At 40.3% G+C, this 26,095-nt stretch overlaps 3 protein-coding genes across 4 annotated transcripts; 1 reads left to right on the top strand and 2 right to left on the bottom strand.

Annotated features, from left to right (window-relative positions):
* Positions 1 to 2,588: 2,588 nt before the first annotated feature.
* lsm7 (LSM7 homolog, U6 small nuclear RNA and mRNA degradation associated) lies at positions 2,589 to 5,618 on the bottom strand. The gene is made up of 4 exons (XM_074635290.1): positions 5,509 to 5,618; positions 5,170 to 5,260; positions 4,969 to 5,040; positions 2,589 to 3,075 (listed from the first exon to the last, which is right to left on the bottom strand). The coding sequence occupies exons 1-4, from the start codon at positions 5,512 to 5,514 to the stop codon at positions 2,933 to 2,935; spliced, it is 312 nt and encodes a 103-aa protein (XP_074491391.1). The 5' UTR covers positions 5,515 to 5,618; the 3' UTR covers positions 2,589 to 2,932.
* A 1,078-nt stretch (positions 5,619 to 6,696) lies between these two features.
* LOC141767719 (kelch-like protein 24) lies at positions 6,697 to 10,159 on the top strand. The gene is made up of 3 exons (XM_074635287.1): positions 6,697 to 7,699; positions 7,921 to 8,329; positions 8,454 to 10,159. The coding sequence occupies exons 1-3, from the start codon at positions 6,709 to 6,711 to the stop codon at positions 8,755 to 8,757; spliced, it is 1,704 nt and encodes a 567-aa protein (XP_074491388.1). The 5' UTR covers positions 6,697 to 6,708; the 3' UTR covers positions 8,758 to 10,159.
* On the bottom strand, positions 9,502 to 25,085 carry LOC141767720 (ceramide synthase 2-like). Of its 2 annotated transcripts, XM_074635288.1 has the most exons (11): positions 24,991 to 25,085; positions 22,983 to 23,159; positions 19,663 to 19,780; positions 17,328 to 17,446; positions 16,998 to 17,055; positions 16,696 to 16,746; positions 15,137 to 15,229; positions 14,245 to 14,373; positions 12,697 to 12,803; positions 11,659 to 11,815; positions 9,502 to 11,563 (listed from the first exon to the last, which is right to left on the bottom strand). In XM_074635288.1, the coding sequence occupies exons 2-11, from the start codon at positions 23,156 to 23,158 to the stop codon at positions 11,363 to 11,365; spliced, it is 1,209 nt and encodes a 402-aa protein (XP_074491389.1). In that variant the 5' UTR covers position 23,159; positions 24,991 to 25,085; the 3' UTR covers positions 9,502 to 11,362. The 2 variants fall into 2 exon arrangements, with proteins under 2 accessions (XP_074491389.1, XP_074491390.1); XM_074635289.1 differs by lacking the exon at positions 24,991 to 25,085 and having other exon boundaries at positions 22,871 to 23,134.
* Between the last annotated feature and the right edge of the window lie 1,010 nt (positions 25,086 to 26,095).

Below are 26,095 nucleotides of genomic sequence, written 5' to 3'. Positions count from 1 at the left end.
TCAGAGCTCCCATAATCTCCAGGTAAATAATAAACATTACTCCTTTTATGCACAGCAAATTGAAGGAAAGTAATGTAAAAAAAAAAAAAAGGGCATAAGAAATACCCTAATAATAGCTCAGTACTCCCTCTAGTTGCTGCCTGCCTGTGCTCCATTGACACAGTGACTGAGCAGCAGAGGAGGAGCTGAAGCCTGCAGGTATTCTGGCTGCATATTGGGGGTTCACAACACCTGGCAAACCATTAGGGTCCTTTTACGGGGATTAACAGTTCCTCTAATCTGTTAAAGTGCCTTTACAGCGAGTTTATTAACCTACTGCACTTAGTTTGACAAAAAGAGACGAAGTTAAAGGGACTGTTTGTAACTTTCAGAAATGCTTGCTAACAGCGGCACCTGTGGCCGTTAAGTCAACTAAATAGAGATGAACCAGCATCGCTCAAAACAGTGAGGCGACACATGTCAGCTAAAACCACAATATCACTCTATATTTCACCTGCTTGGCAGTAATGTTAGCTGACCAGACGAAGGTCTCTCCATGAATCAATGCTGATCGTAGTGTTGGCTTTTCCTGCTTCAGCCTCCGGGGCTGAAGCAGGAAAAGAAACGTTATCGTCTCCGACCGGTTGCCGGTGTCTCCCTCAGGCACCCGGTCGGAGACGATAACGTTTCTCGCTGCGGAGCCCCGTTACTTCACAAGACACGGAAAACCTCTGCTGGTCTGGAGGAGCTGCAGCAGTTATTTCTGCACAAACGTCCACTGTACATTCACTAAATATTCTCAGAGCTACTAACTCTTCTGCAGTGTGTAGTGAGCGCGCATGCACCTAAAAGTGGAGCGAGACAGCGAGAACGCACGCGGTGTGTGAGTGAAGGCAAGCAGGCAGAGGAGCAGAGATTCTGGCCACACGCGAGCGCGCATATGCAAGCGTGCATGGGATCCCGACCCGGTAGATTTATACGTGTAAAAAGTTACAAACAGTCCCTTTAAGTTAGATAAAAGTCGATGTTCAGGAGTTTTTTTATTCACAATTCTATGACGATATAAGCTATATATGTTATTCTCACAAATCTAAATAAGTTAAGTGAAATTGGGAGCCCCAATTCAGGATGTACGGTTCACAAGAAAAACCCACTATCAATTATAAATGGCACAAATAACAGTTAAAGGTGCAGTGTGTAGGATTTGGCGACATCTAGCGGTGAGGTTGCAGATTGCAACCAACTGAAACTTCTCCCGTGTGCCAAGCGAAGGCTGTCATATCAGATTTTCATTACACAATTATCGCGTCCAAAAGAATTCACAATAACGATATTATCACAAATCTATAGAAAATAATAAAAAAAATGTGCGTTTTGTCTCTTTGGCAAATGAATTACACTCAAAATACGAGTGTAGGGAGTTTGAGAGAGTCTGTAACCATAACTGTATATATAAAATGATTTAAGAGGCACTGGATTATTTACACAATATTATCATGTGTATTATTAACATCAATATTTCATTTTTTAAATATCACGGTAATCGTCAATACCGGTATATCGCGACATCCCTAGCCAAGCATGTAGGAGAACTATGTTGGCCGGCGCGAAAACACAAATGGCCCTATCTAAAGCCAGTGTTTGGTTTGTCTGTTCTGGGCTACTGTAGAAACATGGCGACCTGCTCCCTATGTAGATATACACGGTTCATTCTAAGGTAACGAAAACACGATGGTTCTTATTTTCAGGTAATTATACACTAAAGAAAACATACTTAATACTTTATTCCATTTCTGCCAATAGATTCACCTAAATGTTACACACTGTCCCTTTAATAACTACCTCATTTAAAATTACCTGGATCCTATTTTAACAAGAATACATTGACTTGTTGACGCAATAGCCAACATATAATCCCTCCTGTCATCCCCTCCCTAAAACAAACATACCTAACAAAGGTAAATCAGTTTACTTAGTTTACATGATTCCCCCACCCTGCTTAAAGCAGTTCAGAGTCAGAGCAGTTATAACCATAAATGTCTCTTTGTCAGTGTGCAGACAGGCTTGAGTAGCTCATCTTCACACACAACACATACTCCCTTTAGTCCTTTAAACACTTTCAAAGATCACAATCAAATACTTCTGTCCTGCATCAAAAAGAGGATGGAGCTGTAGCCAAACCAGCAGTTTGTCCACCGACAGCCAGTAAATGTTTAAGAAGTCCCTCCACTGGTCTGAACTAGCTGGTCAGTGTTATAAAAGATATGACATAATCTATTAGTTTGTGTGATTATTAAAGGACTGCGTGTGTAAATAATCTGTAGCTAACCCGTAAAATCTTTATATTTTAGCCTTTATTTAATCAGAAAGTCTTTTTTTCTGGCCAAATTAGGCAGCAATGACACCGAGCTGCAGACAGACCGCAAGTGACAGAGTAACTCTACAAAATAGCAGACTGCTGAGCCACACAGAAAATAGAAGCTTGATGTTCATTAAATTGCTGCAACTTTCAGGATTCTCTAAATCACATTTAAAATCACTGACTTAAGATTCTGCCATCAAGTTCTCCATCCATACATTCAATATGTACAAGAACAAGGGAGAACACATTTTACAACATACATTTTATTTTCTTATCAAAAACAACAAAGAATAGTAAAAAGTTTCTTATTGTGGATAAAAAGAAAATGGTACTGTTAACACTTCTCAAACTTGTGGGCTCTTTACAACTCAAATCTTTGCAAACTTGCACACCAAGAAACAAAAGTGAAGTGCTTTCAAAAGTCCTTTCACTGATCAACTTATGATTTTTAACAGAAATTTGCTCTGTTGGACGAATGATTACGGTTATGTTTTAAAAAAAAGAAAACAACAAAAAACACCACAAAATGTTCAAGTGTGTGCATGGTTGTATTTGTGTGTGTGTGACTGTAATGAAGCGAGTGACAGACTGCTAGCCGTCCTGTTGCTGTACGAACGGGTTTGGTATAGCCTCCATGCCGTCCTGAGGACAGATGAGCACTACGGAGGTTCCTCTGCAGACCACCAGCCCCAGCTGCCTGGTGTCTTCTGTCAGCTTTAGCTGGTCATCTGGATCTGGATTAGACAAGGACAGAAAAAGGTTATAGACACACAAGAATTCAAGTTTACATGCCACAGACGTGAAGATGAATTTAAATGAACCTGTTCTTTTTATTGATATTTGACAGGTTAACAGAACAAAACAGATGTTGTCACACCTCATAACATAACATTAAAAAGACATGTTCCCTCTTTTTTTTTAAAACTGAAAACACAGACAACATCCTATCAAACAAAACAAAGGGGAGTATAACAGACCTAAGTACACAGACGTTTCTCCCCTTAAATTAACCCAGGTTGCACGCAGCCATTCAATACAGTTTCACCTGAGACACAACTGTGGGCAACACAACAACACTCCAGCAAAGACAAAAAAAAATAAAGGAAGGGTGCCTTGAGTATGCCAGTTACATCTAAATCTTCCAATTCATCATACCAGGTGCCAGTACAAATAGACAGACATTCTCTCTATTGGGGCCAGAAAGAAGCACCAGGTTTGTTTGAAAATATAATCCTTCTCCATTACTCTGTAACTCGTTTAAATGTAGCCATCTCTGTCATCAGCTCAATCCATTCCTTGAGACCACACGGGCTAGATGATATCCAGTGTCTCAACATTATACTCATCCTGTCGTTGTAGCCAGACGGACCCATAACCTCTTTCGTTTAGGAGGACGGTCTGCAGGACAGATAATGCACACAGTGCACTTTCATAGACTAAGCTACTGGAGTTACCCTGCACTATACTCATTTTTAACAGTCTCTTCTGCACTATATTCACTTTTTTAATATTCAGTTTTAAAAGGGACTATTTGTAACTTTCAGAAATGCTTCTTAACAGCGACCCCTGTGGTCGTGAAATCAACGAAAGTCAGCGTCGCGCTTGCTCGCTCTAAATATACCTGAACGAGCATCGCTCAAAACAGTGAGGCGACACAAGTCAGCTAAAACCACAATATCACTCTATATTTCAGCTGCTTGGCAGTAATGTTAGCTGACCAGACGAAGGTCTCTCCATGAACATGATTTAGATCTGATCCTAGTGTTGGCTTTTCCTGCCTAAGTGCAGGCTGAAGCAGCGGGGCTCTGCAGTGTGTCTCCTCTGTTCTCTCCGCCCGCAGGCGGAGAGAGCAGAGGAGACACCGGCACCTGGTCGGTAACTAGAAGACTACGTAAATCTCTGTAGAGCTCTGTCACTTCACAAGACACGGAAAACCTCTGTTGGTCTGGAGGAGCTGCAGCAGTTATTTCTGCACAAACGTCGCCTGTGCATTCACTAGATATTCTCAGAGCTAAACTAACTCTTCTGCAGTGTGTAGTGAGCGCGCGTTCACGTCTAGAGGTGGAGCGAGCTGAGCTGTCTGAGTGAAGGCGAGCAGGCAGAGGAGGAGGGTACAGCGGCTACACGCGAACGTGCATATGCGAGCGCGCATGTGTCGACCCACTACATTTATACGCTTACAAAGTTACAAATAGTCCCTTTAACAGTTTTCTTTATCTCCTTGTATTTTTATATTTGGTATATTTTTTTGTACTTTGTACTATTACCTTTTTTTTTACTGCTTTTTTACTAACATGTTTTGCACTATGGAACTGTGATGCTGGAAACTTTAATTTCCTTGGGATCAATAAAGTTACTATCTATCTATATATCTATCTATATATATATATATATACACATTGTTGGAGTCTAGTACTGTGTATGAATCTTTGTTTTCTTCCAGGCCAAGGCATATCTCCATACAGTTCCTTTCATTTTGCAGCACTTATCCCATTGGAGAAGAACCAGTTTAACAGCTTCATGTTGTACATAATCACATTTCCCATGATAATGTGTCTTCGTCACAGCTAACCCACTCCTGAGCCAACATTGACACAGTTTGACAGTTTTTCTCCAACTTAACTTACCCCTCATGTACTCGATTGTCCCGTCCAGCACCAGGTTCAACAGAGGATCAAAACCTTTCAGGACACCGCTGGCTGAGAGGGAAACACACAGAGTAAAGCTTGCATTAGTCAGGGAACCAAACACCCAAACATACAGCTCCTGTTTCCACCGGCTACATTGGTTAGCATTAGCTTATTATCATCATCATGTAATCCTCCTACCTTCTCGTCCTCCTTGAAACTTCACACGAATCGGCTTGTCGATGTATTTAGACAAGTCGAAGATGCTCTCCTTCTTCTTCTTCTCTTTATCCTACACAGAGTAAAGAGACATTTGTTTGTAAGTCACATGTAACGCTGAGCTAACGTGTTAGCTTCGCTCTGCTAGCCAGGTTAGCAGATGTAACGTCAGAAAAACGCCACGTTACTTCCGAATATTTCCTTCGACAAGTCAGGTTATGTTCGGAATAAACAATTACTGTCTAAAGATATCCCTGGAAATGTTTAATAGTACAAAAGTAAAAAGATATTTGAATGAAAGTGAAAACCTTTCGAACTCACCGCCATGCTAGCTGCGTGACACGGAAGTGAAACTGTGACCTCACGAGTGTTCCAACCAATCAAATCGCTGAGCGCTTGCTGACGTCATTGGTTTGTTGTTTATTAGTTTGTTGACTCTCTTAGATAGATAGATAGATAGATAGATAGATAGATAGATAGATAGATAGATAGATAGTTAGATAGTAACTTTATCACTGTTCCATAGTGTTCCATAGTAGTTCCAAAAAGTTAGTAGTGCAAAGTACAAAGTACAAAAAAATATACCAGATATAAAAATACAAGGAGATGAAGAAAACTGTTAAAACTGAATATAGTGGATCACATATACCCTGAGAAATTAAAACAATACCTTTCTGAAGATTTGGCAACCCTATTTAACCTATATGGACTCCTTACCAACACCTATATCAGATTTGATATAACAAAATTGTCAGACTTGATACATCATTACTCATCTGAATAAGTCAAAACACTGCATCTCGTTATTTATGATTTCTTTATTTGTGTATTTCATTTGTTTTTTCTATATCCTTTTTAATTAAATTGATCGTTAACTAGCCTACTCCTTTTTAGTATGGTACTTTTTCAGTTTGTATGTGGATGGGATAGGGAGGGAATTTTGAGCCATGTTTGTGTGAGTTTGTGTTTTGTATGTTTCGTATATTTGGTTAACTAAAAAATTTGAAAATAAAATATTCAAAAACAAACTAAACTGAATATAGTGCAGGGCAACAGCTGTGATACATGACAATTAAAAAAAGTGAATATAGTGCAGAAGAGACTGTTAAAAATTAGTATAGTGCAGGGTAACTCCAGTAGCTTAGTCTATGAAAGTGCAGTGTGTGCATTATTATCTGTCCTGCAGACCGTTCTCCTTTGCCCACTCCCTAGAGAGGTGTTGTACAGTTTGATGGCTCCAGAGAGTCGAGCTCCAAGCCGACCACAGAGCCAGCCCGCCTTATTAATTTACCAACAGGAGAAAATGATCAGAGTTTGAAAATCAAACAATTCGTGTTATATTAGTCCCTGGCCTCCCTGTGTTATAATTAGAATCTGTTTTCAAACTGACCTCCTTTTCCTTGTAGCTTTTAGTCAGCAGTCAGTCAGGGGGGGAAAGTACTATTAATACCACCAGTTGTTGTGTTGTAAACTAGAGCGAGGACGTGGCACTGTGCAGAAGACGGTTGGTGTGGCTGTGACATGGCCTGCGGAGCCGACACTGAGCTGAAACCTCAGAGCTTTAAATTCACTGTTCTTTCTGAACAGATAAACAAACTTGAGGAGGACAAATCTGCTTTACATGTGACAGACTCTAACTCTGCGTCTGATATAGTCCCTGATGTTATTCTACGGGTAGAAGGAGAGAGTTTTTATGTCAACCGTCAACGACTGGCCCTGCAGAGTCCCTACTTCAGGGCTCTGTTTTTTGGCTGTGGCCTAGAGAGCAGCAAAAGGAAAGTTGAGATCAAAGGTGTGTGTCTGCAGCATTTCAGGGTTTTAATGGAATACAGCAAGACATCCAATCTTGATTTGGACAGAGAAAACGTTCTGGGGATCCTTCAGACTGCAGACTTTTTACAACTGGAGCGAGCCAGGCTGCTGTGCTGCAAGTTCCTGGAGCGTGAGCTGCACTTGAGTAACTGCCTGGGAATGATGGCCTACGCCTGGCAGCTGGGCTGTACTCAGCTCTACACGGCAGCACGACAGGTGGCGCTCACACACTTCTCTGCTATTGTTGCTGAAGAGGACTTCCTGTCCCTGTCTAAGGAAGCTGTAGCAGACCTTCTTGCCAGTGATGACCTGGCCATCCATAAAGATGACTTGGCCCTGGAGGCTACCCTACGTTGGGTGTCATTTGATTCAAAACGAGAGGAAAATTTTCCGGAGCTTGTTCAGCTGGTGAGACCTGAGTCGCTCTCTTTACCATTTATCATTGAACTTTTGACCAAAATGATAAACTGTGACATCAGAGCCAAGCTCATCTGCGCACTGAATGAACATTTCCCGGCATCTTGGTCAATAGGCAGGTCGATGACGAGGATCAGGGCCAGAGAGGCCCTCTTTGTCCTGGGTGGACCTCACGATAAGGAGCAGCAGTCACTGTACCAGTTTCACCCTCTCAGTGGTCGATGGGAAAACTGTCCCCCTCTGCAGAGGAAGAACCTCACACAGTACTCGGTAGCTGCAGTAGGTAATGGTTGGATGTGAATGATAGTGATGAAGATGAGTGTAGTAATGAAACTGATGATGAGGGAGGGGCTGAATGTGTATTTATTCCTCATGTGGAGTGTGTAAATGCATCTCAATCATCTGTCTTTGTTCTTACATTAAATGCCAAATAACACAACATATGTATGGACATTATATAATTTATTTCCTAACATTATATTTTCTTATTCTTTCATTATGTAGGAGACAAAGTGGTCGTGACAGGCGGCTACTACCGGGACGTGCTGTGGTTCTGTGCGGACTGGGTCAAGATATACGAATGTGCAAACCAGCGCTGGGTGGATGGGCCGGCCCTGCGGACATCCAGGCACAGCCACTGCTCCATAGGGCTGGACTCTGTACTGTATGTCCTGGGGGGCAGCATGGATGAAGGGCTTGTGTCCGATGTAGAAAAGCTGGTCCTGGGGTCAGAGGGTTGGGAGGAGGTCAGCCCCATGGTTAGGGCTGTGGAGAGGGCAGCCACTGCTTCTCTGGGGTCGTGTATCTATGTGGCGTGTGGCCTGGATGAAAACGGGGAGGTGTATGGTGGGATTCAGAGGTACATGGTGAAGGAGGATCAGTGGGATGTGGTCTCCTATTCGCCATTTCCACGGTGAGTGAATTTTCAACAGATACTTCAACTTTGCTTTCTGACATATTCTGACAAACTGATATTTCTTTATTTGTATATTGTTGTTTTTATGTGAAAATTAAACCTTTTCTTTACCCTTTCACAGATATGACCTGGTTGCCACAGAGCTCAACGGTGCCCTCTACCTGTTTGGAGGCCATGCCTTGCGTTTTGATGTGGAGACAGATGAGTGGACTGTGCTTGAGGAGGAATGTCTGGACAGGAAGTTCTTCTCTGGCTGCACAACAGTCAGTGGCCAGATATACCTGGTCAGTGAGAGGAAGAGCAACAAAGCATTCCCAAACATGGTGCTGATGGACCCTTACATAGACACTTGCATTCAGGTAGATGATGCCATACCCTGCCCTGTGCCCCTCAGAGGGTGTGTCACCATGAGAATGGTCACGTGATGTGAATGAAAATGTATTAATCTATTCCACAAAACACTATCTGTGGTAATGTATATGCATATATTAGAAGTGTCAGTCAGAGCACTTCCCAAATAAATGTTTATGTAAAAGGTCACAATTTGGGTGAAATAAATACAAAAACAAAAAGCTTTCATTAAAAACTAGAATTATTAAGGTTGTATGCCTCCACCAACAAGTTAAGTTGTAGTTTACATCCATGTCTGTCATCACTTCATCATTTTATGTGTGACATGTGTGTGGAATTGTCAATATTAGCATATGAGTTCTTGAGTTATGGCCAAACACGTGTTTTATGAGGTCAGAGTGACCTTGTTCTTTGACTTTTGACCATCAAAAACTAATCAGTTCATCCTCGAGTCCAAGTGGACATTTGTGCCAAATTCTGCCAATTTTGAAGAAATTCGCTCAATGCCTTCTTGAGATATCACGAGAATGGGATGGAGGTCACAGTGACCTTTGACCACCAAAATGTAATTAGTTCATCCTCGAGTCCAAGTGGACGTTTGTGCTAAATTTGAAGAACTTCCCTCAAGGCGTTCCTGAGGTATCACATTCATGAGAATGGGACAGATGAACGTACGTACGTACGGACAGACAAACATAATGCCACCGGCAACGGTTCTCGCCACCGCAGAGGCAAAAAAAAATAAAAATAGATTGAATGAACAAATACTCAAGACTTGTAAAGTGTTCCACTTAAAATAAGACAGCAGTGCTAATTCATTCAATGTAAGTAATTTATTAAAACTTTCCAACTAGCCACACCATCAACAAAACATCCCTCATAAGAGAACAGTCACGGGTTACTTTCCTGGAAATATGACATTTCTCCCGGTTCTGTATCTATACCTAATTTAAAAAAACAACAATATTCCAGTGAGGGTCATGAGTGCGTTAGTCAGTGGATCAGCCCTATAGTGCTCTACAACTCGTTGAATCCCAATTTATGTTGTATGCCACAGTGCTATTAAGCTCCCGTTCAAAGACAGACACGACCCAGTTTCTACTCTAAAGATTTGCCCTCACTAAACTGTGAAAATGTAACACCTCTTTTTGGTAGTGATTAGTGAATTACCTATTGTGTATGATTGTACTGTAGTTTATGATGTTACTGTATCCATACTGTATACTGTTGATGATGTAACCTGGACCCAAGTCTGTAAAATGTTTACAGACACTGAGCCATGTCTTTCACTGTTTAAATACATGTTACATCCAAATGACCTCTTGTTCCTACTAGTAAAGTAGCAGAGCCAGTTTAGTCATACCAAAATATGCCATCAGCCTTTATAAAAATCATTAAATCTTTACAATTCATGTGAGCCATAAAGCATTTGACCTTTGTAGACAACTGCACTATAATAAAATATCTCACATTTCACTAATGCCCATCTGTGTGCGTACTTTTCATGGCTTACTTATTCACTACCAGCCTCACCAACATTTCAAGCAAAACATTAAAACCAGTCACAGTAAAACCTGTCCAGTGAAGGTAATCCTACAGGGTTTAATATTGAGTGTTTGCCACAGAATAGTGTAAAAACAGCAGCCAAGGCACAAAACTAAAGTCCAGTAGAGCAAACCTTAACAAAAACATCATTGAGAAATCATGCTGCCTGTCACAATGATATTCAAAGTAGAAAAAGAAACACACACACACACACACGCACTCACACACATATGGTTTAAGTCCATATTTCTTGTAGCAGTACATTTTTCTGTAAAGGCATCATTGCTTTCTCTACAAGACTATGCTCTTCTTTGTGCACCAGGGGGCGCCGTGTCTCTTTTAAGAAGTGAGCTTCAACGTAACTGACAAAATCAAATCTTATTACAGAAAAATATAACTTCATCATCACTAAAGGACTTCTGCAGTAGCCTTTTAGATTCTGTCACAGATCACAACAACATAAAAATTACCTGCTGAATAAATGGTTCATAAAAAATAGATATATAAAGTGGTTTATCAACAGATTTACTACAATCAGTATTCTTAATAGTCTATGTACAATCAACCATACCGTGTATGTGAATACAAAGCTGTAGGAGTGAATTACTATTAAATTCTAGCTTTACTTTGCTCTGTTTAACCACATGTTAATTGGAACAGTTTGATTTTGTGTAAAAAACATGTAGTTTTCCTTCTTGTTGACCAAAGAAAGAATATATGCATTATAGCACAGTACTTGTATCCTTATGTGTTTACAAACAAGCTATTATAATACAGTGAAAAGAATCAGCATAAATACAAAATCTGCAACAACACATGATCATTTGTTGTAAAGGAAACTTCCTGACTTTTTGTTTTGCCAAATATATCTTTATAGTATGCAGTGGTATGGGTGACAGTAATGATGGCGTTTCTTCCTAATCTCACACTTGGTGGGCAGATTTACAATCATCTGTGCTTTTTCTTCTCCTTCTTTTTTTGAAGATGAGCAGGATGCAGACGTATCCTGTTCGGAAATCATCAATGGACCATGTTGGATGTACACAAGCCATGTATGTATGTATATGTCAGAAATTAGTTCATCTCCAATAGGCAGAAGGGGAAATAATGTATTTGTCCAGTGAGGCTGCTCCACTATCTAGCTTTGGGCAGTCTGCTGTTTATATTCCTCTGGTTGGTCAGGTTGTTCAGGACACAGTTGTTAGCCAGCGATGCCAGTTTGGAGTTGATTGTGCCCTTTCTTTGCTCCCAGCTGCACTCGTCCCCTTCTTCCTCAGGCTCCTCCTCTTTATCGTCCAACTCACTTTCCTCATCGCTACGTTCATCACGCTCCACCTATGAAGAAAAAAAAAGTAAATAAAACAAACAATTTTTGGTGCCAAAGTGACTGCACTCATTCCCCCTTCCCTTTTCATTTGCACACTTCTCACCTTGCCCATGAACATAAACTTGTAGACCATGCGTAGGATGAGATAAGCCCAGAAGATGTGCAGTGCTTGCAGCACCAACAGCAGCGCATTGAGGAAATAATAACCAAAGAAGGGCTTGAAGAATTCTCGAGACAGCACCAAGGTTGTGTGGACAATTCTGGAAAAACATAGTGAGGCCATAGTCAGTTTTAGTATCGCTCCAACACCAACTCTGGAAAGATTTAGAGCATCTTGATACATGCAGTGTTTCCCAAACTTTTTTTAACTGGGGACCCACTTTTTAAAAATGACAAGCCATGGTGACCCAATTCACAATAGGCCTTATCTATAAATTGTGAGAGGAGTGAATTTGTGCGTAAATGAACATTCCTTACCATTTTTACTGCCATTTCCACATCACATTATTCTATCTTTCTATAGGTAAACCAGCCATTTTGAAGAGATATACGTTTGATAAATCACAACTTTGTTTTATGCATGTGTTATTGAAAACATATACACATGTTAAATACTAAATGAGATATATAATGAATAATAAATGAGACCAAAAAAATGCATTTAGGCTTTAAAAACCAACAGAATGTACGCTAGCCTTTCATATTATAGATTCAGCGTTATATGTGGGCTACAATTATCAGAACAATACGGATGTTCAGGCTCCCTCATGTGGCTCAAAGGTGTACTGCAGATCAGATAAATCTTAAATAAAAGACTATGGAAGAAATTCTGCAAATTTATTTGGCAACCCTAATAAAATCTCCTGGCTGTGTCCCACCTGTGGGTACTGACCCAGTCTTTGGGAATCACTACAGGAACTAAAAAAACAACAAGTGGCATTGTGTCATGGAATATAAAAATCTGTGTGAAAGTTCACTTGTATTATTGCTAGGACACAGACTTGCAAACCAAATGACGACTGCAAAAAACTACCAAGTTTGAAGTATGTGTAATGCCATGTGTTTGTTGCTAGGAAATGTCAACATCTGGGAGAAACTGGGAAAAAACAGAAAAGTATTATATTCCACCATGACGTTATACCTGCCAGGAAACACCACCAGCCTCGTCACCAGGAACACCAGAGAGAAGACGACAAACAGCGAGTCGCATGTTCTCGTCCAGCCGGCATAGTGAAACATCTTGGCAGACTTTCAGAGGAAAAAGTGCCTGTTAGTTATCCAAACCAAACACTCTTACAGCTTACATCTATGATTAATCACTACAAACAATCCCAGTCTGTTCTCGATACTGTTTCTAGAGCGACCTACAGCGAGCGGCCAAAAAGAGGTTCAGTGTGTCAGACTGGCACCCTTTTAGCTGACCTTATTTCATTCAATTTGGTTTGTTGTAACAGAGGAAATATCACTGCCATTCACTCAACGAAAAAGTTCTAAGGAAAGAAATGATCACAGAAGAAGACATTTCTATATGAATAACAAGAAAAAATGATCTCCATCATTTAAAGGAACAGTGTGTAACATTTTGGGGGATCTATTAGCAGAAATGGAATATATTATTCATAACTATGATTTAATTAGTGTATAATCACCTGAAACTAAGAATCGTTGTGTTTTCGTTAGCTTAGAATGAGCCCTTCGTATCTACATAGGGAGCGGGTCCTCTTCACAAAGTCCGCCATGTTTCTACAGTAGCACAACGGACAAACCAAACACTAGCAAGAGCCTTTCACGTTTTTATGTTACCTGAAGGCCACTGTAGTTCTCTGACATGCTTGTGAAACTGCAGTAATGTGAGCTGCAGAGTGCAAAACTGTGGTACCGCCAGCCGCTGTCTGACTTCTGTTGCTCCTAAAGTAGTGTTATTATGGTAAGGATGGTCTCTGAGTGAGGTGAACTGTGTTACCATGGTTTTGCTCACGTTACCGCAGTCTTGGAAAGGGAGGAGTGAGCGGAAGGGTACTCAGTTGGTGGTCATCTACTGGTGTGGTTGCAGATTGCAACCACACCAGTAGATGCCGCCAAATCCTACACCCTGTCTCTTTAAATCTAACATTATCAAATGAGCACCAAAAACTGTTCCCCTACTCAGTGATACATGCCTGGCTGTACAGGAGTTGCTGGCTGAATGTAACACCCACATCATCCCTTTATGACTTTTATCAGAGGCCAGACGACACCCAGTCCCGCCTGAGGTCACATGACTAGCTCCACATATTTCCCTCAGCTCTGAGACGACAGTGACAATCGTTATTTTCAGATGCTATCAGTGAAATGTTACACCCAGGAAAATCAGCCTCAGACAATGGAGCTATTGTCCCGCTGAGGGACTTGCAGGTAAGACTTCTACAGCCAAAGGGTATTTTTACTATTTTACTTTTCTAAGTGCAGCTCAGTAGGTTTACAATGTGTTAGGGTGTAAGGGAATGAAAACTTCCACAATAAATACACAATGGCTGTATTCAAGTCAAGTTCCCTGTGACCTTTGTGCCATGTTTTTGGCATTTCAAAGCATTGCATGTGAGTAAATTGAATTCATAATGATGCATTTCCTCCTTCCCTTTTCTCCAACTCAAAGTACACAATTGAATGAATGAATCACGCAGATTGAAATTCATGTGTGGGGTTTTACCTCGAGAAGGAAGTCAGAAGAGTCGTGCACCAGCATCACCAGAGTGCCAACTCTCACATAGTTGGCACAGTAGGAGAAACCGATGAGGAATATGGTGGCGATGTGATGAATTACCTGCTCCTTGAAGTCCTGGAACGCACACATGAACACACAGAGACCACACAGTGTGAGGAAGATGTATAGTAGCATAACCAAGACTTCAGCCGCTCTCTGTCTGCGGTCTTGTCCAGTACAAGTATTGGAAAGGCAGATTTACATGCTGTCTGGAGTGATTTGTTGTTGTGTTTGAAGCTCAGATCTTTGATCAGCAGCTTGAAGCCCGAATCACACAAAACCACCTTTTTTTTTCTCACTGAATTTAGGAATTTTTCTAAGAAAGCTGCAGCAGCAACCACCTTAAATGGTTTCCTTAAAACACAGGAATAAGAAAAATAGATGAATTACATTCATTATTTACTGTAATTCCTAGTATTTTAGCAATACAGCAAAGACTAGAGCACATTTAAAAAGTTTGAGTTCCTATGCATAGGTCTGGGTTAAATAAATGTCTTCTTTTAATTCTATTTCTATTTCTATTTCAGTGAACAGTATGTGCTACTCTCTTACTAACGACTTAAAATCCTGCAACACTCTAAAATGATAGCAAATGCAAAGTACACAAAGTTATGATGTAATAGGAGATAATCCAGTGTATAATCCGTATTAAGTGTAATCATGCAAGAGAAAAACAACATTTGGATTACACTGTGCAAAAAAAAAGTGTTCAAGTGATGCACTTAGCTTTTTGGTGTTGACCATTAGACTAAAAGTTCAAAATGAGAGGAAATGCAGAAGAAACCATGTGAAAGCCAACAGGGTGTTGCTCTTAGGTTTTAATTTTATATACACTCACTTTTCGCTTGACATCCACAGAGACGCACAGAAGCAGCGACATATAGAAGCCCAACTCCAAGATGTAATACCAGTAATGAGCCTCAGCCACGGCCTAAAGAATGAGAGGAAGAGAGAAACAATAAGTACAAATTTTCATTCAGGATGCAACAGAAGCATTTCCATCATCCTGCTTATCTGTGTAGCCTCAGATAAATATACTGTAGACATATGTTGAAGCATTTACAGTCAGCAAAGCAAAACACTCTAAACACATTTTGTGAAACTCTTGCCAGTTTTGCTATGTATGTATGCAAATGTATGTTGTTCAACTGCAGAGTGGCTTTGGCCCCTCTAGCATGTGTGTGCTGGAGAAGGGGAGGGTTGGAGGAAATGGGACCCCCAAAAGCGCCCTTTGTCCAAAAACTACCCAGGATTCCACACGACTGAGCATTAACAGCTTCGCCCTCTTAATGGTCACATAAAAACTCCAGGACATTCCCATAAAGAACATACTGTAAAATAACAAACCTGCTTTCAAAAAGAGGAAGTGTTATTATTCAGAGAAAGTGGTGGGGCACTATCTCAAATCAAAACACCTCTAGCAGAACATGCAGCATACAAAGTCTGCAGCAACACAATGGTAGGAAGGTGACTGGGGCATTTAACCCTTAAAAACACATCCTTTCTTTCAGTCAGAGGCCACAAGACTTAAAAAAAGGAAAAAGGTCAGCGGCAGTGTTGCCTGCAGGAGCTGTAATCAGTCATTGCATTTTTTCCAGTGTTTTCTGTTCGCGGCCATGACCCCACAAGGAAAGGCGGGCTTCTCCGGAGGAATGTCGACCTGAAGGCATACCTAACTGTCATCAACACGACAGAGATATTAGCTTTTCTACTCAGGGTAAAAACATTAATGGGTGGGTGGAGTCAGTGTACTGACCAAACTGTGTTATGAGCCCAAAGTCTTCTCCTTCTGTACAGACTAAAGACTTTGTTTTGTTGTCCCTCCCAGCTGTTCTTTTTTTTCAAGTCACTTTTCTTTTAAAAGTGTTAGTGTACGTCCCAGTTGTGCTTGAGAAATGGTTGATTTTGGTATTAGGGCTGTATATAGACAACAAATATTGTCACTACCAATGAATCTGTCATTTATTTTTCAAATAATTTATAATTTAGCCTATAAATCGTAAGGAAATGGTAAAAGAAATGCCCATTTCAAGTTCAAAGAGCCTGAGGTCATGTTTTCAAATTGTGTGTTTTGTTCGACCAACAGTCCAAAGCCAACGATATTCAATTTACAATCACATATAATTAAGAAAGGGAGCAAAATGTCGCATTTTAGAAGCTGAGCAGCATTTTTGCTTGATCAATTAATAAATTATTAAAACTGTAAATCAAAAGACAATAAGATATCAAGTGTTTCAAATAACTGAAAGTTCTTACTGGATTTTTATGGAATGAAAGAAAAGAAAGCTGATTTACGAGGCTAGATTGTTTCTTGAAATCCTGCCTGACAATGTTTAACTGTTTATATCAACAACAACATCAAAACTTTCATTTCAAATCACGCTGTTTCCTGCTCACCTGTTTGGGATAACCCCTCCAACACTCTCTGTGATCCCAGAACCACGGAGTCTGTAACATCAAACAATCATCAGAGGAGTCTTCACATGATACAAGCTTCAGCCTGAATATTAATACAACTCATGTAAGCAAAAAAAGTTAAACCTTGTGTGACTATGACACCATCTGGGATTATGAAATGTGTATATATCCAATAATAAATCCAATATTTTTCCATTCCTACACATTACAGTATATAAACAACTGCAATTAGTAATGAAGGCTGATCTTCTGAAAGGAATAAAAGTGACTAACAGACTTACATTAATTAAAGAGCCGAGCCCTGCAGTGAACGATGCGAGGTAGAAGACAAAACGCCAGCTGCACAGATAAAAATAAACACCATCATTTGTTAGAGGCTGCGGCATAAATTAAATGAGTGAATTAGTTCAATCAAGAACATATTGAAGAAATGTCAAAGAGGCATGTTGTGCAGCAGTATGAATATTCACATGAATATGAAAGACTTCATTCCAACATGCTGAATTTTACTTGTAATTTAAAGTAATTTACATCATAATGTGAGACTTTCTATATAATTTGCTGAAGAAACCTCAGTAAAAATATGTGTGTTTAAGAAAACAAAAACTCACGAGGCCTCGCAGAACTTTTTGGTGTTGCTGGGTCGGTCCTGGTTCCTTCTGTGTCTGAACCAGGTCTGGATCTTTCTCTGGGAGAGTCCAGACTGCTTCCCCAGGCTCCCCACCTCATTCTGAACGCACACAAACACAAATACATATTTACACATACAGTATCGGTGCACTCATACCAGGTTAATTTTTGTACTTGAGACAGTGGCTCAGATATCTCACTCCTGAGATGCAATATTTCACATGTGATACATTACCAGCCAGAGCTCCTCACTGATCTCTCTGACAGTTGTGTTACTACATTGTAGCAAAAATACAGATCATACAAGCTGGATATTTGACCTGTCGAAATGGAGGTCTCCTACAAAGATAAATGTGCTTAATCCAACCATTTGTTCTGCGTTGACGAGTCTATAACAAGACTAGTGTTCCCTGCTCTCTCTTTCTGCATCCTGATACTTTACACAGAGTCGTGGTGCTGTTGAAAATGTCCTTTGCTAGAAGAAACGTAATTACTTTTAATTACTACTAGTTAGGGCAAAACAATGACTCACATCTTTCCATTTGTGTAGCACTCTACTTGTGTTGGATTAAAGGATTACATTTGAAGCCAACAATACTGAGGGTGCAACATTTCCTGTGTTGTGCAAATACCTGCATCTTACTGTACCAACAGACATCCTAATATTTAGTCAACTCTGCCATGTGTCCTGGTATTTACATGTCAGAACAACAAAGGCAACAGACAGGTGCTGCTGCTGCTGCTAGACCAGGAAACATGGAAATAGATGATGTGCAAATAAGTCAGGGCACACATGCATGCACATGAACATACACACATGCATGCACATGCATAGCCACACAACACAGAACAGAGCTCATGGAGTGGTGCATTTTCATTTGATATGTCAAGTCATGTCTTGTTGTGGCAGGTGCAGAGCAGAGCAGGAATATCAGAGTCACAGTGCCGAAGGAAACCAAGAGGAGGGTGGAGGATTTCCATGTGAACCTAAACTTGTCTATAACTTGTCTACACATGCCAAAGGGAAAAGAATAAAACTCTGCACAATGGAACAAATGCAAATACACAGTAATTGCATTGTTGTCATGCTGTTTTTTTTTATGCAGAGGTTCATTAATATTTCTGATTAGTTGTTTCACAACAGGAAATGATGACAATAAAATGTGATAGTGATAAGTGAGGAGACAGCATACTGGTGGTGGAGCTGTTTTTTTTGTTAACAGTTCCTTGTTCCGAGACAACGATCATGGTCTTCAGCTAGGATGCAACCGCACTCAACACACACTAACAGCACATATAAAACTGTGCTTTTACTATTCATCCATTTTTACGTCTATCTTTTCCCTTTCTGCATTTTGGTTTGCAAATGTATGCAAACCTCCATGTTTGCATTCGCCTATCAGGCATTTCCCTGCACTGTTTCCATTAAACTTTGCATCTACTCTGCAGGATTTATCACAGTTTTATCTTGACCCGCTGTAACCAAGAGGTGTAGGTTTGGTTTCAGAAGTGTGAGGGAAACAGTGACATCAAGGATCAAGAAAAACTGCATTTATATTCAACTAGCAAACAATACATTATGATAAAACTGGTTATCAATAACCATGAATAATAATGGTAAACAGAATTTAAATGCTGTGTAAACTGCTGCATTATTGGTGCAATACAACTACTTACAATGACATTTATAATAGTATAATGGTCCCTGTATGATGTGTTTCATTAACATAAACATTCTCCTCTTTTTCTTTGTACTGCTCTACATGCTTATAAATTATTTCAATACCTTTTTAATTTTTAATATTATATTCTTTTTTAGGATGACTTTGTTACATCTGTCCAGGGACTACTAGATGAAAAACATTTTGGCTAACCCTGGCACTTGGGCTGCCCCCTCTTAGTCGACTAAGATTATTTTTAGTCGATCAGTCGTTTTTTTATGCTTTTTTAATGCTGAATGACTTATTTCCAAGAAACTTATAAGCACATCTCTGGTGAACACAAGATTTAAAGTGGTGCTTTTGTATGATTCTTTGTGGAGAAACTTTGTTTCACAGATCTGTCGATTAAATCAACTAATAAATTAGTTGACAAAATTCTATGTGTGTTAGTCGACTAGACAGCCCTACCTGGCATGCTGTGAGCGCAGAGTAATAATTGAAGGCATCAACTCAACATAAGAGGACACCACCAAAAGATTTTAGTGAGTAAATCAAACTGAGGATATAAAAGTAGGGGGACCTAAAATAGGATTTGATAATGATTGGTTAGAGATTTTCTGTCAAAATAAAGGGAAGGCAGAATGATAATACTAACTTGCGATGGTTGCCGACTGTTCTGTTTGTAGAAGGTCTCCAGCTTTGGGATGGAAGCGGCTCGAATCCGAATCCGGTCCTTCACACCTAAATGTTTGCTTAACGGGACGCCGATGAGCCTGAGAGGACAGAGAACAGGAGAGAAAAGAAAACCATGAAAACTTCAATCTTGATAGTACAACAAATTGGATTATGTGAGATGACATCAACAGATGTCCAATGTGATCCAACCACAGTACAGCACAGACTAATGGCAACAAGATCGCTCATTATGCTGCTCCTAACAGCCTGTTGAGCCGCTCCCATGGGTGTTTTGTGATATTTAACCAGACAGTCTTTGTCAGTAGCTGATATGGCATCAAGAGACACCTGATCTGCATGTGTGTGTGTGTGTGTGTTACAGAGAGATGGCGACAGACAGCAACAGAGAAAGGACAATGTGAGTGTAGAAGCACCGGAGAGACGTTTTCATTTATGTGTGTGTGTGTGTGTGTGTGTGTCTGTGCTACTTGTACATCTATCTTCGTGAGAACCACTTTTAGACCTTCAGAGTGAGAACATTTTTGCAAAGTGACAACAGTTTGGCCGGTCCTCACTTCCTCAAAGGCCTGTTTGAGGGTTCAGACTTGGTTTTAAGGTTCTGGTCAGAATCAGCTTTAGGTTTGTGTAACTCTTTCTCAGAGATAATCATCCTGAAGTGGTCAGGGACGGGGAGATCAGAGAGAATGGGAAGGTCAGGACAGCTTTTCATGGAGACAAACATTGTCTCTGGTTACAGGAACCTCCTACACACACACACACACACACACACACACACACACACACACACACACACACACACACACACACACACACACACACACACACACACACACACACACACACACACACACTACCTCAACACAGGAAACAGCTGCGGCCCGGGATTATCAAATGAAGACACACCTTTCACCTTCCAGCTGACTGACAGCTCCTCAGACGTAAGCGACACCTTCAAACTTCACTGTCCATCACAATAACTAACACACAGTTGGACCAGGGACTACACACAAGCCCACCACCACTAACACACACACAGGTGCATGCTGGTATTCAGCATGTGCTACTACTCACTCACCCCTCCCCTGCTACTAACACATCTAATGTTACTAATCGGCTAATAAATACCTGATGAAGGTACAAATGAGGCTTCAAGCCAAACAATGGTACTAATCTTACACTGCTCATGCCAAGCAAGCTCACGCGGTTTATCAACTTTAGGACAGATAATACGGAAAGCATGCAAACACATCCCTCCTCTTCTTCCATCACATATCGCCGATATTCCTCTCCTGCTACCAGCAAAACTTGTCAAGTGTACAGGCAAGTTGCTTTTTACAGCAGCCATCAACTTACAGTCAAACACTTCACATACAGAAACACAATAAACTGACCATGATACATGTAATGATAACATGTTTTTAACACATCAGTGCATGAGATTTCCTTCATTTGTTGCCTAATTTTTTATTTTTTTTTGTCCAAATTTATTACAATTTCACCAGTTTCTGGACTGGACTGTGGGCTGGTTGGTTAAAACCTCTAGTTCAAAGTCATTGGCTGCTGTAGTGATTGTTAAGTTATATGTTGTGATATGTTTAATACCTTTTATTGATACAATGGTGCAGTGCAAAAGAGTGTACAGAAAATGCTCTGTAAAGAAAATGATCTAATACGTGAATGCCATTATGTTTTCATCAAGTGTCTAAACCTCCTTGAGTAAACCTTTAAGTGCTCATTCATGTTTAGTAGTACTCTTTATAAGCAATAGTTTCTGATCACTGCAGCTGCTTTTGAATTTGCTTCTCTGGAACACAGTACATATGCAACTATTGTTGTATATCCTGTATAAATTGTGATTTGATATTGGCAAATGTTTTTTATTGCACCAGTTGTATCGATGTTCTAATGTCTTGTTTCGACTTGCCTCCTGTCGCTGCCTCTTGGCCAGGTCGTCTTTGTAGATGAGAATTGGTTCTCAATTGACTTACCTGGTTAAATAAAGGTAAAATAAAAAATAAAATAAAAATAAATAAATATCCCCCGATATGAGCATCACCTAAGTATTGTCATGGAAGTATTTAAAACTGAAATGTAAATTAGGGCTGCAACTAACGATTATTTTCCATTATTTTGAAAAATGCTTGTCACAATATATCCTGGAGCCCAAAGTGACTTCATCCAATGTCTTGTTTTGCCCGACAGACAGTCCAAAACCAATAACGATTGATTTACTATAATGTAAGACCAAGAAAAGCAGCAAATTCTTACATTTAAGAACCTGGAAGTATCAAATTTTTAGCATTTTTGCTTGAAATTTAGTTGCAGATTAGTTTTTGTCCATTGACTAATATCGATTAATCCGACTATAATGAATGTGCTTTAAAAGAAGGCTAAGATCCATTTCCTGCTGCTCAAATATTGAAAAATGAAAAACACTTTTTTCCTTTCCATAGTCATTATCTTATACTGAAGATAAGATTCACATAGGTGATTTGACCTTTTCTAAGATATCTCTAGATGCTTCAGTAGGACTCTCATAATAAGCACTACTGGGGATTTTCTAGTTTTCCCATCTGTCTCATTTCCAGTGGTTGATAAATCTCTACAAGAGGCTGCAGAGGCCGTTCCATTAATTAGTACTGTGAATCATCAGAACATCAGTAGCAGTTCAACATCAGAAAGTTTAGTTTCGCCCACTAGCTGTAGTTTGCTTTAAACCAAGAAACCACCACCATCATTGCAGTTATTATCCTCCTTTTGCTCCAACGTACACATCGCATTTACAAGGCTGAGCCCAGTCCCTCTGGGAGGAGGAGGAAGGGCTTTCACACAGTCAGCAACTAAAAACTGTCCACTCATGATGCCTCCCTCCCACTGCATGTCTGATCTACACCCTCTATCTACTGGGAGCACTAATGAAGAGTAAAGAAGCCATTACGCTGCAGCTTAGCAGGCAGAAAACCAGCCAGTCAGCCAGCCAGCATGACCGGTGCCAAGAGGAAATAAGACACACGCAATGTGTTTAAACATTTGCGTTCACCTGGCGACAGCCTCAGAGAAATCTCCATCACGCCTAACTATTTCTACGGCTCTGTTTCCTTAACACATGCAATCAATACATCATTAAAGACCACCACAAATATCCACCATAAATATTGAAAACTTACTGCTCCAGCGAGTCAAGCACAGCAGACGTCAAAGTTAATGAAAACAATGAAAAGGTAGATCTTGCATCTGTGAGTTCATGGTCCAGCTGTGATGGAGGTAGGTATGTCTCACCTCTCAAAGACATATCTGAGGGCTATAAAGGCGAAGGCCAGTGGTAAGGTGTAGATGAGATCCCTGGGTAGAGGAAAGCGGCCCTCGTCGTCCTTCATCTCAATGTCCTGCCAGCGGAAGCCAGGAGGAAGCCACCGCTCCTCCTGCCACAGCCACTCGTTCAACAGGGCCTCCATCCTGAGGAGAGGAGGAGAGCAGTGTTTCATGTGAGTGTTTGTCTCGAGCAGACCTGACCTGTTAAAACATTGATGCCTTATTCATATTTATGCCAAACAGCAGAGGAGACCTACAAGATTAGAACTTAAAAGGCACAGAGAGCAAACTTGGCTCTTGCATGTTCACACTTCATATTAATTAATTTGCGGTTTGTTTTCTTGATGTCTTGTTGTGAATTGATTAATTGTTTGTCTATAAAAACTAGGGCTGTCCTCGACCAAAGGAATTCTTAGTCGACCAAAGGACACTCATACGATTTTGTTGACTAATCCGAATAAAAATATCAGAAAATAGGGGAAAATACGATTTAAATTTCCAGAGCTAAAGGAGGCATCTTCTAATTCCTCCTTGTATCCAACCAACAGTCTAAACTCCAAAAATATTCAGTTCACAGTCATATATGATCAACAAAAGTAGCAAATCATCATATTTTAGAAGCTGCAGAGAATATTTGTCCATTTTTGCCTGAAAAATTGCAATTATCAAAATAGTTGCAGCATTAACTTAATTGTTTCAGCTCTACATTACAGCATAATACATAAAAAAATACAAATCCACCAGCCAAAAAACCCCACAATAATAACAAAAAAACATTTGTGGGCCTTGATCAAGGCATGAGTCTCTGCATGTATCCCAACATGACCTGAACAACACAGTTTGGACGCATGAATGGCTTCAATACTGTCAAAAACGCACACACACACACACACACACACACACACACACACACACACACACACACACACACACACACACACACACACACACATACACACACACACACACACACACACACACACACACACACACACACGCACACACAGACACACACACACACACACACACACACACACACACACACACACACACACACACACACACACACACAAACACACACACACAGACACACACACACACACACACACACACACACACACACACATGCACACACAAACACCAACACATTCATAAACACACACACACACACACACACACACACACACACACACAAACACAAACTGCAACACATTCATAAACACACACAGACAAACACACACACACACACACACAAACTCCAACACATTCATAAACATACAGACACACAGAGACACACACACACATACACACACACACACACACACACACACACACACACACACACACACATACAGACACACACACACACACACACACACACACACACAAACACAAACTGCAACACATTTATAAACACACACAGACACACACACTCACAAACTCCAACACATTCATAAACACACACACACACACACACACACACACACACACACACAAACTCCAACACATTCATAAACACACAGACAATGATGAAACACGATTATGAAACCACATGCTCACATCTGATCGATTGGAGTTTAAAAGCTGCTTCCTATAGCGTCACATTGATTGGCATATTGAATATTGATTATAGCGGTTCAGCATGACAGCGTCATGTCAAAGCCTCCATGCAGCCTGCTGCTGCCAACACAAACCAAAACATGCGCATGACAGCAACCAGAGACACAACAGACGCTCTCCTCATCTGCAGACACACAAATCAGGTTATATAGCCCACTACAGTAAAAACTAATAGTAATCCCATGAAGTGTGGCAGCCCACCTCTCACATCCAGCCGAACAGCCTCGAGCTGATCAGCCCAATCACACACAGCCTACCTTTTCCCATCACATTTATCTATTTCATATTCCAGAAACACCGTAAAAACCGCCCTATGTTGTTCCATAGCAGAATATAAATGCGACATTGCGGTTACCTGTCCGCGCTCCTGTGATGGAGACGAGAAGCGCACAGCAGCAAATGAAGAGAGGAGCGTGTTTGACGCAACCTGCTCCTGCTGAGGGCGGAGAGACAGAGGGGGCATGCGCTTCACCATCACCATCATCATCATCTTCATCATCGTCGTCATCTCACTGGGTTCAGTGTCACCCTGCATGAGATGTGCATACACTGTTAAGAATTTCCAATTAAAATAACAGTAAAGAACTGGCAGCAGGGTTGCCTTTATTTTACTGTAAAATTACTGTCGCTGAAATTTACAGCTTTGTACTGTTAATGAAAAACACTGTTTTTTGTATTAATTTCATAGTATTTTACAGTTAATTTACTGTTTAAAGATACATTATATAGCTGTTTTTCACCTTTCTTTTACATTATCTTACTAATTTGTTTTAATGCACTATTTAGGTTGTATTTTTTACATACATTTTAATAAACATTATTTTTTGCCTAGATGAATAGACTTAGCAGGTTACAGACATAGGAATACTCACACTAAATAAAATTAAAGGCACTTGTTAGGAAAAAGGCTATAATAGACTTGTTGACACTTTTCCCAAAATGTCTGTCTATAGCTGGCTACAAGCACAGAATGCAAACCAGAACAACATGTGAGTGAAGAACAGAGCTAATTCACTGCTTTTACAATCATGTACAATGTACAAGCCTCACATGTGCAGATCAGGTCCCAGAAATAATAAAATACTGCATGAAACTGTTACTGCTGATACTTTAGACAGTTGATCAGCAGTAAAGTGCTGTTTTTTAAGAATGCATTATAGTTCAGTTAAAAAACGGCCTATGAGCGTAATTTAACAGCTTTTCTTTTGTAATAACAGTAAAGCACTGTTTTTAGCAATAACAGGTTAATACTGTTGAAATCCTGCTCATTTCCCATCAGCCAAAACACAATCTGTGAGCCAGTCATCATGCTATTGTGTTACAGCATGCTGTCATTCTCTGTCAATAGAGTTATTATCCTCATAAACATCTTGTCATTTATTGCAAACAAAGCTCCCAAAAGTAGATCAGCTTGTGTTATATTCAGTGTCACAATCTTCTGCACAATATATTCGGTTTAT

This window comes from Sebastes fasciatus, chromosome 5 (genome assembly GCF_043250625.1).
Source record: "Sebastes fasciatus isolate fSebFas1 chromosome 5, fSebFas1.pri, whole genome shotgun sequence".
Classification (NCBI taxonomy): domain Eukaryota; kingdom Metazoa; phylum Chordata; class Actinopteri; order Perciformes; family Sebastidae; genus Sebastes; species Sebastes fasciatus.
The sequence above is the reverse complement of the archived record's forward strand: the minus strand, read 5'-3'. Positions and strand labels throughout refer to the sequence as shown.